Here is a 13,392-nt window from a genome sequence, read left to right on the forward strand (position 1 = left end):
CAACAGTTTACCTATGTGGTGGGACCCCTCCGGGCAGCTGACAGCCGACCACCCCTCTTATCAGTAAACTAAGTGATGGAGTGCATTATTCCGAGGACTAATAAAACTGCATTACAGCATCTTGCCAAACCTGTTCTTTGACCTTAATCTGTAGTACCAAGTGAAAAGATACAAGCATGCACGTAGTGTTTGCAAGCATGCGTGTAGGTGAAGAATAGGAAACTTAGAGCAATCTTTTTCCTATGGTTGACTATTCAAACCAACCAACCAAAAAACCTATGTCATATCCCAACATTTGAAGATTTTAACTATTAAGCCAACAATAATCAAGAGTTCTGGAATCATTTAGGATCAGCACTACAAGCAAGCTAACACTGCCCAGCATTTTCATGCTATCCAGTGAATTGGGCCTTACCTTCAAGCCTCTTGGACCAGGTGGTCCTTCTGGTCCCGGAAATCCAGGCAAACCTGGCTGTCCTTCCAAGCCTGGGAATCCCCTTTCACCCTACAAAAAGATTAGGTGGTGGTGGTGGTGTAACATGACAAAAGCACAAGTTATGACAGAAAAATTTGGAAAACACATTATCTTTCTGGTTCTCCATAGTAAGTCATCACACAAACAAACACTGTGATTAAACATCTCACCTGCTTAGCTACAGAAATTGCTGAACATACACATGCATTGCCTTTAACTGCACCACTTAAAGAGGTTTCATAGGATGTTTATCTAGTATTTAAGCTACCTATTTACCAAAATAATTCAATTTCTCCAGTGTTGCTTAAATACCTAGAACTCCCCCCTTCCTATAAAAATACAGCTTTATTAGTTACCAAATCTCTCCAGAAAACTCACCTCAGCTGCAATACCTATAAAAACTCTCAGAATAGTGTAGATTGCTGCTATACCATGACTTATTTCACAGTTGCAAGATTGCAATTTGTAATACAAAAGCAACTAAGATCCTAGTCATGCACTATAGGCTAAACACTACAAATACAGAATATAGACAGGGTTCCAGCTCAAAGTTTACAATCTAAATCACGTGAGATGGGCAAAAGACAGCAAAGAAATAACGTTTCTTATTACTTTTATATGTCACCTGCTAAAATCGCAAGCTCTTAAGCAGCAACCATATTTTACTAAATATTTATGCAATGACTAGCCATGATAGTCCATCAGCAGTGTAACAAACACCATATGCCGTCACATGCTGTGCTCTGACTCATTAGTATAAGCTAACAATGTCACTTACCGGCACTTTCAGAATATGCATTGCTGCAAATTGATAAAATATTTACTTTTATTCCTTATATTTCAGGGATTCACAAGAATCAGTAAATATTAAGGTTTCAATTGGTACAGCAAAGTTAGGAAATACCAGTACTAATATACCTTTTGGTGCATATATATAATGGTACACTTTTCAACTGTGTAAACAGATATTTCCTACAGCTCTGTTACATTAACCAGTACATATATAACTGCTGAAGAAACAGGCAGCTGTTCAGCATTATTCCTTATTGCTCTACAGATAGGTTTCATTGGTAGATTTGAGTGGTAGGTTTAGTTCCTACCTGCAAAAAACCCTTCTGTTTACCCCAATTATTTTTTCATAACAACTACAGGAACTGTCAAAGAAACGTTCCATCCTAACAAGCACCTTAATCACTAGGTTAGAGTTGTGCAGGCTTTTGCACATTCTCTTTAAACTAATTCATCCTGAATTTTTATTTTCTTGCACCGCTTCAGCAAGAACAGGAATAGTAGCTCCCACATCTATTATCTGGCAGTCTACTAGCTATGGCACTCTCTAGGAAATTGGGACATCCTGCCTAGCTCTCCTCAGTCAGGTGAAAGAACTGAACAAGCAATCTCACATCTTCAAGAAGGCAGCAGCAGAGAACTGAAGACTAGGGACTGCAAACAGCAGAAGCATTTAACAGCAGCCTTGAGCACAATATGCAAAAGGCAATATTAAGGCTTTGCTCACCTCCCCTTTAATTGCTATAAGCCACTGTATGCTGAGCATGACAGCAGTGTTAAGTCTCATTCTTAGATCCCAATTTTCTCACTGTGCTGCTTAGGGAGGTGCTCTGTATTCCGCTCTGGGGGGCAGGAACTTAGAAGTTGCATTCAAACCATTTACAAGATACTGAGATCTCAGAAAAATTTTCAGAGAAAGTAACAGGGCTTCTTTTCCTGCGTTCTTTTCCAGTACTTGCTACACTGCTTCCTTGGAAGCACAAGAGTAAAACCTTTTGGATAAGAGACTGAAGGCTGTGTGCAAGCAAAAGCTGCAACCTTACAGCGGAAACCACTAAGCTGTACATAGTCCTAGCTATGCAGTGAGACTCAGAAGGATCCTTGGATAGGAATGGACAGCTCGTTAGCTGGTCTGCTAAAGTTGGTGTCATATTAATTAAAATGTAAACATACTCCTCTTTTACTGTAAGGCACATATTGCTCTCTTATAGAGGTAGACATCTTTTCTCCTGTGTAGAAATGCTGAAATTACATCATAAATTGAGGCTAGCTTAAGTTTGACAGTTAGGGTCCAGACTGTATTTTTGCACACAACGTGCCAGGCTGTACTTTCGCACGGAGCTATCGAGCTGGTGTGCTACCTCATCTGAAAAGCAAGGCCCGAGGAGGGTTTCTATCTCAGGCCAGGATATGAAAGAGTTAATGTGTCCCTGAAGGAGAGAGAATGAGGAATTTGGGAGTGCCCGATAAGGAAAACATTAGACAGAGCCAGACTGGAGCAAGCTCTGGCAAGAACTGTGTTTGCACACTGAGGAAACACACCTGTGTACAAGAGGCATGTCAGATGTGTCAGGTGCTGGCTAGGCTGCACAATGCCTACTAATCTCATCTTGGTCACACTTCTTCACACTTTTGTTTGAGAAAGTAACATCTGCAAATGCTTACTAGAATGGACTTTTCGCAAAGGGTTGGCCTTGTGTGTCATCTAAGGCTGAAGAGTTGTTTTCTAAAATGCAACTACTCCGAGGTCTCCACTTTAACTGGTCACAGAACTGGGAAGCCAAGGTCTTTAAAGAGAAACATAGGAAGCCAAACAGTTAAGCAAGAAGAAACACAGGAGGCACCAGATGCTGCCAGTAAACTGCACAATTGAAACTATGAAACAAGTATTTTCCAAGCCCACTTTGCAAGTGAGCAGCAACAATGAGAGCCTTGCATGAGGAAACTGTTGCCAGAGCAACTCCTGTGGAGTTTACCAGCAAATTACCCCCAAGAGTGAGCAGATGATGTGAAGGACTGTGCTTGGGAACAGCTGAGGGATTACACCAGACACTTCCCGAGGGAACTGTATCAAACTAATTACAGAGGAAATAGCTGCACTGTAATCACTATTTTTGATCAAAAAATTGGTTGGAGAAAAAAGTGTGGGCAAGTTGCGTAGAGGAGAAACCATGCTGATCCAGCTCTCTGGAATACAGATGATGTTGGAGGATTTTTTTAAATTGTCTTCTACTTCAATAGCGTATAGAAGGATTTCATAAGCGAGAACAGTTTTCAGACATTGCTTCTGCCTCCAGACTTTTCCTATTGCACAGTTCGCATATACCACACTGTTTTAATGAAGATTCAGATGCTACAAATTTCCAAGGAAAAACTGCCTGCTGCCTTGCAAGAACACACTGAAACAGAAAAGACATTTAAAAAGTCTTCTCCAAAAAGTCAATGCCAAAAAAGGACATTATATAATTTGGGATATAATGAGGTTGAAGTCCCTGGGTAGTGTGCAATGTATTTTCTTATAGATGCAAAAACTGACAGTCACTAGCCAGCTTCGCTTGCACAGAAAGAACTGAAGAAGTCTGAATACTTTTTGTTTCAGACTAGAAGCTACTAAAGAGAAATGTAAATAAGAAAGATTTAGGTCAACTCAGCTCTCATTTTCCAGTCCTGAAAGTACAGGGCTGTTCCCATAGCAGAATAAAGATGCATCAGCTATAAACCATCATTTCCATATTGGAACAGGCTGCCCAGGGAAGTTGCTGAGTCACCATCCCTGGAGGTATTTAAAAGAGGAGTAGATGTGGCACTTAGGGACATGGTATAGTGGTGGACTTGGCAGTGCTAGGTTAATGGTTGGACTTGCAAGATCTTAGGTTGGATCCTCCAACCTAAATGATTCTATGATTTCCTTGGGGAATGGGTGAGGAGTCAGATTCTGATCTCATTTAGTGATAAATCCAGAGCAGCTGGCAATGCAATTGCCCTCAACCAGCTACACAGATATGGCAAAACTGTCAGCTTATAAACTTGAACATGACTGCTGCTTGGGGTATAGGAAGAAAAAAAAAAAACAGCTTGGGAAACACCCTAAAATTATGCTTTAAGCTGCAGCGAGATATAGCCAATTAAACAGGGATACAGGAAAATTTGGCATAGTTCCATGCACTCTAATAATAGTTCACAAGTATTTAAAAAATCAGGGATAGATACAGTTTTAAAGCATGCACAAGTAGCTTCTAGAATTTCTTCATGAAACTTAAATATTTGCAAATAGAAATTATGAGGTGAGAAACCAGGATATTTATTTACATAGATATGGTATACTTGTGGAAAAAATAGACTTATAAAAAAAAACCACAAAAGAGCAAAAAAATATTCAGGAAAGCAGTAGCTGGACAGCCCATTTCGATGCCTAAATACATCGCATTGTATTTGCAGTGATTTTGAGGGGGAACTGTGTCTTGGGTGCTGTTAAAAACATGGTCCCTCCCACCTTAAACCACATGTTTCTATCACAGCTACACAAATAGTTATGCTGCAACATAACTTGCATGAAGGAACTAATCAGGCTGAACACTAACCTGGTTTACACAGAAACTTGTTTTCAGTGAGATCAGTTCGCTGACAGCTCTGAACATGGCCACACAAGTCTCAGAGGAGAAAGAGGAATACCTAGCTAAGGGAAGGTATGAAAGTCTACTTCAGCAGCAGCATGTGCTACCACTTTAAAGCAAAACCGCAGTGGTCTTGGAGTACATGCCCTCTTAGTGATGCAGCTTGCTTGCTGTAGCCCTTGAGTCTTGGTCATCATTAGCTGGAGCAGCTGAGGTTCAGTATCACCCCCCTCCTCCTCCCCAGTCTCTGTAGAGCTGATCCTATCAGCATCTTTGGATCTTGTTTTCAGCTGAGGTAAAACCAGCCCAATAATCTACAAGTCTTACTGGTTTGTCTTAGAAACTGCTCCATGTCCAGCCGTCTATTGTGTTTGTTTATTTCTTCAGCTATCTTTTACTCATGAACCAGCTTCTAAGCATTAAAGCAGGTTAATCTCAAAATTGCCAAGCAGTATTTATTTAAATCTCAGTCATCACCCAGTTCCTTAAGTGAAAAGCAATTATACACTGCTCTTCCAGTCGAAAAGTGAGAGCAATTCCTATAAGCACCTGTATGTATCAGCTTAATTATTTACTTTGGTTTTAATACTCTTACCAGATCCAGTTCACTACTGAGCAGCTTACTGTGAGTAACAGCACACTGGCTCCCAGCTGCAATAAATTTTTACTGACTTCTCCAGTAAAGTCCTCTCACTTCTTCATTATACCATTTTAGAGCTGTTTGAATTTTACACTACATTTTATATTTAAGTTTAGTAAGGTGGGCCTGAGCAGAAGAAGAAAACTTTAGTGCACCGATTTTTGTCAGCTATTGTATTGTCAGCTAGCAACAGATAACGTGCTACTCATGCCCTATGGGCTCACGGTAGAGTTACACAAGAATCACTGGCAGCATAGAAGCAGTTAAGTAAGGGCTGTGGCTTCCCAAAACAAGACAAGAAAATAGTTTTCCTATTTGTTACAGTTCGATTTGTATTACTTTACCTGATCTGTTAAAATTTGGATATCCTGAAGGGAATGCTAGGATGCTTAGGAAGAAGGCTACTTTTGAGTCTCAAAAGGAACGCATTAGGTTCTGTGAAGCTGAACAAAGCAGCACTTAGTTGACTTAATGCGAGTGGACAGCAACTTGGATGCAGAAGCTGGTTGTGGGCCAGAAGTGAAACACAGTGGAACAGAAGAGCTGGGCTCAGATGAGTGCATTTGACAAGGCTTTTCCTGTCTTCCCAGTACAAAACCAGGTTCTGTATGCCTAACTTCCAGCAGTTCTACAAGTACACTGTCACACTCCCAGTGGGAGAATCAAAGAGGGGAGATCATTTAAACAGCTCCTTGTCTAATTCATACATCAATTAGGCAAGGAGCTATAGAGTTTGACTCCTGGTTCAGAAGTCACTGGAGAAGGAAGCAGAAACACCATACATCAAGTGCCAAAATACAAAGGAAAAGCCTGAAACTTCTTGTTGTAGCAGCAGTTTACACTCAACTGGAATAGAGATAATATTTGCAAGAAAGCTGGGAAGATAGTATCAGGTTTGGAAACGTACATCAGCTGTGTAAGTGGTACACTGTAATAGTACCAGACTCCAGAAAAAGTTTAAGGCTGTAAAAAAACAAACCAAAGAAATAATACAAGAAAGCACTATGGATGTCAGTGGCAGAGAACTCTTGCGGTTCCCCCGAGATGAACTACTGAATCCATCAATGCATCAAGTACTGAGGGCTTTGTAATTATAGGGCAACTAACATAATGGGGTGTGTGCACGTATGATCAAACCAGTTCCACTGGCAATACATCATATTTAAGACATATGGGCTTTGCTTTTCATTGTTCCTTTACATAATGTACATGATGGCCTGCAAGCTTCTGAAGGGCTGTTTAAAAAAAAAACCAACCCCCCACAAAAAAACCTCTGGCATGCCTCAGGAGTATGCTGTGTTTACCTTGATTTAGGAGGAAAATGAATCACAGTTCCCAGATTTCAAAGTGAATCTTCTATTCTAAGGATGGAAACTTGCCTTATATCTATCAGTTCAATAAGTGGGAATCTCAGGCACACTCCCCACCTTCCCTAAGGACTCAGATGTACCAAAAAAAAAAAAAAAAAAAGAAAGACAGAGAAAGCAGAAAGCAGTATTACCATAGGTGAAGCTCTGTTTTCCTTTGTGGTTTGTTTGGGTTTTTTAAATTTATTTTTAATGTTATTAAAAGATTACACTGATCAATTTGCACCCTCCAAGAATTTTGCAGGAACATGCAGAACAGTGTTTTAAATATTTGGTCTGATGTTATGCTTGGTTTACTGGAGCCTTTTTTTCTTTCCCCACTTCCTTTTCACAAAAGGTTGTCAAACCTTCTCACTCTTCTGCTCACAACTTGCTATAATTCACTCCAGAAAAGGCCAACAGAGCTGGAAACTAAATGTGGAAGAGTTTCTCCTGTGCAGTTCTCCTTAACAATTGGCTAGGCCAGTCTGGAGAAGTAGAAACAAACCCCACAATACATAATGACACTTGAGAGCTTGATCTTGAACAAGGCTCATAGGCTCCAATTGTTGACTGTGTTTGGACAAAAATCTCCCTCCGACTCCAAACAAACAGTCCCAAGCTATCCTTTACCAGAGAAAGGCGACTATCTCAATTTCATTAAATGACACTGAAGGACTGAAATGTGGGTCAGGGTTCCAGCATGTGTAACAGTAGTAGAAAGACAAAACTGAATCACTGGAAGAAAATAATTACTTGATTTTACTTAGAAAGACAGCAAATTTACTTATAGGTTTTCCTTATCTAGCCAGACAATATCCATTTGCTCACTGAATTCACAAAATAGCTGTGACTAGTCCAGAAAAAGGCCAGCTTAGAATTACAGAAAGGTTCCCCAAAGTTGTACCTGCTACAATTGTATTTGGAATGTAAGCTTAAGTGCCTTCAAACTAAACCTGAAATTGTCCTGTGACTAGTGTTAGGCTACATCTGGTTTGGTCACCTGCATTTGAAGATCCCATAGAAATGCATCAACCAGGTTAACGTTTTGGCTAATCCAATTTAACTCAGAAAGCTTGCTATCAAGGGTATACTGCTCTTCACTAGATACGTAAATTGGGAATATACTTGGTGAACTAAAAGCAAGTAAGTACCAAGGAATGACCCCATCTGTCTGGGGCTATCTGAATGGCAGATGTGGCACCAAGGATTACTCTGAATTTTGGACATCTGCCTTGTTTAACTTCAGCCAATAGTAAAATTCTGCATCAGCACATTATAATGCCAATGCAGTGACTGATTATTTTGCATTACTTTTGTTCATTTGAGCTTACACTTGTTATGCAATGTCAAAAATCACATTTGAAATTTGTCAGAAATTAATCTAGAGCACTGAAGCCCTTCTAGAACCTTGCTAAGATAAGGTAAGTGGTTTGATAAGACAGGCTTCTCAAACTCTCTGTTATCAGTTCGCATCTTCAAGAAGTCCACTGTATCTCAAGCAAACTGTTTACAAGACTAAGAGCAGAAGTGTTTCAGGCAGCCTGTCCCCCTCGCAGTGATCACATCCCATTCATTCCCTGTCACAACAGTAGTTACATGGGAACTATTTAACCACAATTTACTTACAACTAGGCTCCCACACTTGAGAAAAGGCTCAGTTCATGCAAGTACTGAGCTGTGTATATAAACTGCATTGTAACTAAAAGAAATGCTGGGCACCTTGTGTTTCCTTAAAGGAAAACACCAGTAAAAACAGTAAGAAATAATGGTGAGAGAAACATGATGTACTGCACAGATATACTGAGCTCAGGCAGTGAGACTGGAAGTAGGAAAGCTCTGAGATGTCAACATGCATCTCTCGGCCTTAGGACACTGGGTAGCCCAAAACAGTCTGTTGCACTGAATGAACCACACAGGGCTGTTTTTTGGGTTGGAGAGGGTTTTTACTCTGCTTGATCCAAGAATACATGTTTGGCCATTACTATCTGCTTACTTGGGTGGCAGCTATGTATGTTGGGAAAGCTATATCCGAACCATTTCACTTCCACAGTCCAGCTGAGTATCTAGACAGCAACAGCAATCATCCTAGTATACAGCTATACAAATTATGAGGTAAGAAACAGTGCGAGTTCAGAGCACATTAGTGAGTGTCAACTACTTATGAGCAGGCAATGCAAGAAAAGTGGGATAGCAACCCACACGCACTCTAGATTTAAATTTCCACTGAGGCATTACTAGCATAGCCATTATTGCACAATCCACACCTTAGCTTGTCCACGCTAACTAGTTTGAGTAGACAGGCCTTGTCTGTAAATATTTTACTAGAATTTGTGTCTTTTCTGTTTTTGACTCCCACATAGCTGTAGAAATTTGTGCCATCGTTCCCCTTTAGAGAAAACAATGATATGAAATTCTGTACAACACCAGATGTACAACACCAGTCAGTAACTCAATACCTGAAGTCTTTATAACAGCTATGCTCTTTGGCGCATACCCACACTACAGTCAAAGAAAATAAGACATGAGTGAGAAATAAAAGCTATCATACATAAGCTTCATTTATCTGAAGTTGGCATACAGCTCAGTGGTTTGTGCGTCAGTCTGTCAATAAAAACAAACATGAGAGATTTACCTTTTCACCTTTTACTCCACTGCAATCACATTTGGATAAAGATGTACATCCGTGGCAAGCCTTTGAAGACATAAGAAAAAAAATTAGATGTTTTTAATCAGCATAAGACTATATGAAGACTTTAACACTATTACAAAAGTTAACCTAAGATGTAAGCCTACCAAGTTTGTCATCTAGCCATTATATATGTGTTCAAAGCAGATACAGTTAAGAAAGTTCAATCACTTTTATTAATACCTATGCTTGTACAGTTACAGTTTCCCAGGAACTTTTAGACTTTTAAATTTATGCTTAAACACCATTTACTCTAGGGCAAGGTAAAACCCAGCACCTATGGCCAAAGGGGCCAGAACTTTACTAAAACACGCTCTTCAGCACATGCCTCCACGCTGAGAAGAGCCCAATTATAGTTCCCACCAGTAGATGTCAGGTTTTGCACAAGAGTTTAACCAAGCCTGAAGCTTACAAGTGTATTTGTGCTAGTTATTGGAAAAATACTTACTACACGATTAAATCTTCTCTCCACAGCTCAGTTATTGAGGAAAGTTTTTTTAAAAAAAAACAGATTTAATCTCTCTACATTCATACTCCATTACAAAGCACGACAAGTCTGCTGCAACAGTCCCTAGCATAAGGGGAGTGACAACCAGATATTAAGGGGTTCGAGGAGGGAGATAAGAAAGCTTGATTCACAAAGAAGATCCAAGTTAGGTAACCTTTCCATAACACATTTGCTTAGTTTATATTTTTTTTCCCCCTTCCCAACATGGGATACTCATTAGAGCTCTGTGTTCATTTCAGAGATGAGCAAATATGCTTAAAAAGTGAGATTTCTAGAATACATGGATTTTTTTTTTGTAGAATGTCTTTACATAATACACATGGTCAACAATTTTCAAAGCTCTTTATAGTTAAAAACCATGATCTGCATTATAAGATACACTACCTGAAATACTTTAGAGTTTAACTTGTTCTGAGAACAGGTTGGCTTTGTACTAAAAAAAAATACAGCACATACTTTAAAAGTTTGAAAAGCAGAGCATTTGGGGTCCTCCTCCTGCCCAGTAACCTACAGAGAACACTACGTACAAACTTTCAATCAAGCAGGAGACCAGCTGATGTGTCAGATCTAAAGTACACCCACACTTGAATTCTAGTCTTCATTATCACAGCAGCATTTAGAGACATGACCCATCACCTACCTGGCATTAGGAATGTCCTGGCTCTTAGCCTAAACACACTACCAACCATCAGACTGAAAACACAGGAGTAACTTAATTCACCTGGAGCTACACAAACCCAGGATCAACTAAAGCATCTTGTAGCGAAAGGCAGAGCTTTGAGTTTTAAGTACAGCAGTAGTGCGGCACAACATGATGGGGGATCTCTCCAAATCTTCCATTTGGCTTTTGTAATCAGTTCCTTGATTTGATGTATATGAAACCTCAAAATTCTTAGTTAACAGAACTATTTCCTAATGTGAAATTGACCCTTACTAGCCAGTTTAGGCTTTCAAAGATCAGACTGGACAAAGCCCTGAGTAACCTGGCCTGACCTCATAGCTGACCTTGTTTGGAGCGGGGTGTTTGGCTAAATGCCCTTCTGATGTTCCCCTTCAACCCAAGTTATCCTGTGAATCTGGTATCAGATCCTTTTCACTTTTAAAAGTGGATTTTAAAAAAGCAAGTTCCTTGTGAACCAGTTTTAGGATTAATCTCGTTAACAAAGCTTCATTTAAAAGGGATTAACCTTAGTTACGTGCCATATTCCTCTGCCGCACAGCACAAGCCTAGCACAAAGAAATAGCAAGTTACCTAGTTTGCTGTGCAGCAGCCCTGGTTTCTTGTTCCAAGGACAGCACAGTGAGAGCTACATGAAAGTCTTTGCTGCCTCCAAGAGGCAGGGGGAGGAAAAATTAAGTAAATCAGTAGTCATCAAAAACTACCAAAAGCTAGTAGTTTTACCGGTGGCAAAACACACATAGGCTAAAATAACACACGTGGAAAGCATCATCGAGATCCTACACAGCATAAGGAGGATATATTCAGGTTACAGAACAGAAGAGACTCATTTAGTCTTCCTCACAGCTTCCAGAGAATCTTTCTAATAGAAATTCCCTGAGTTTTCAGGTACAAGAGAACTGTTGGGGTGAACAAGGAGAAAAGGAAGCTGGAGGGGAAAAAGATGGCTTAAGATTACATTGCCCCTTCACAAAACAAGTTAGATATACATCATATTGTGAAGGAAAGTTTTTAGACAGTGAAAGTCAGAGTCTCTGCCCCTCGCTACTGTACCTCTACGGTAAAACTACACAAAACTACATTGTTAGAGCTAACACACCTTCAACAGTGATCCTGTCAGCATGAAGACTACACAAAATAGATCCAATTAATAAAGAAAATGGAATCATGGAATAATTTGGTATAGAAGGAATCACTCAAAGCAGGGCCACTTAGGGCAGGTTGCATAGACCCATGTCCAGTTGCATGTTGAATAACTACAATGGTGGAGATCCCACAGCACCTCTAGGCCCTTGATCTGGTGTCCGACTGCCTTCATGGAGCAGCTTCCCCGCCCCCCCCCATTTCACCAGAATTCCCCATGTTGCAACTTGTATTCGTTGCCTCTTACCCTACATAGGATAAGAGGAGCCTAGCTCCATCTTTGCTACACCCTCCCAAGTAGCAAGACAACAGCCGTAAGATTCACCCCCTCCCCTGAAGCCTTTTTCTCTCAAGTCCCAGCACCTCCCCATACACCCAGCCTCTCAACTCTGGGTGTCTCAAAATAAAGCAAAGAGAGAAGTGATCTTTAAAGTCAGCTTGTTTAGAATCAAGGACTGACTTTTATTCATTTTGAAAGATCTGACAAAGAAGCACCTTTCCTGCATATACTGGCAATAAATCATGGTGGGTATGATGCTGAATGATAAAGTGTGTCCTTCCAAATACTGTAGCATTAAAAAAAAAAAAAAGCTTTCAAGATGAGTCTAACTCTTCCTGTATAAAGTTTTTTAACAAAGTGCTTCTCTCACTTGTTCTATTTGTAGCTTAAAGAAAAAAAGTGCTTTGATTTAATCAATATCATTTTTTCTTAAACCTGTGACTGTTTTCCAAAGTCATTTATATGTTCAGTTTGGATTCCTTACACTTTGAGCAGCCTCTTAACATATGCAATTAGCCTGTCTGGAAGAGTCAGGTGTACTCACTGAATGCTTTTTGACAGATGGTCTTGGATATCCAATTCAGATGCATCACTTGCAAGAAGGGAACATGGTCTTTCCCACACAGCAGTGAAGGGAAGCTAAAAGAAGTCTGTAATCAGAAAACTCTTCAAATACCCATTGTAATCAAATGGTAGTGATTTTTGGCTTAAATTCTGGGAAGATCTATTCACCCACAAGCTTATCAAGAAGTATTCCCTCAGCAGAGTCATTTATCTTCCTGTATAAAAGCTGTATTTGGCAGATCGTGTTTCTTATTTGCATCAACTTGTATCCCCACCAATTAAGGCTTTTTAAACAGTTTGAAGAGAAAAAGTCCTGAGAATTTGTAATATATCAAGATCAATTCACACCACTTACGGGTCATATTGCTATATAGCATAAAAAACAACATAAAGTAAAACATGTTGGCACAGCAAAAAAAAAAAAGTTTAATGACCTATTCTAAGTGAAAACTTTCTTCTTGTTTAGACTTTTCAATAATCTCAAGGCCTTTTTCACTTGGGAAAGCAGGCACAAAAATTGTGCAACAGGAGAATGCATACTGCATAACAATCCAGTACAAGTTTGAAAGCCACTCAGCGGCCATAGGCTAGAGATTTCTAATGTCACAGACTTAATTCTGTATGCCATATTAATGCAAAGAAAATCTAAGCCCCATACCATGCAT

At 39.8% G+C, this 13,392-nt stretch overlaps 1 protein-coding gene across 1 annotated transcript in view; it reads right to left on the reverse strand.

Moving 5' to 3' along the window:
- Positions 1 to 9,571, reverse strand: part of COL4A5 (collagen, type IV, alpha 5) — a 57,818-nt gene extending 48,247 nt beyond the window's left edge. Inside the window, exons 1-2 of the mRNA XM_010296685.1 lie at positions 9,500 to 9,571; positions 416 to 505 (exon numbers count right to left, since the gene is read on the reverse strand). Coding sequence (XP_010294987.1) covers positions 416 to 505; positions 9,500 to 9,571 — 162 coding nt within the window. The remainder of the gene's footprint in view (positions 1 to 415; positions 506 to 9,499) is intronic.
- Positions 9,572 to 13,392: the final 3,821 nt, after the last annotated feature.

The sequence above is a fragment of the Phaethon lepturus genome, unplaced genomic scaffold, assembly GCF_000687285.1.
Source record: "Phaethon lepturus isolate BGI_N335 unplaced genomic scaffold, ASM68728v1 scaffold4851, whole genome shotgun sequence".
Lineage (NCBI taxonomy): Eukaryota > Metazoa > Chordata > Aves > Phaethontiformes > Phaethontidae > Phaethon > Phaethon lepturus.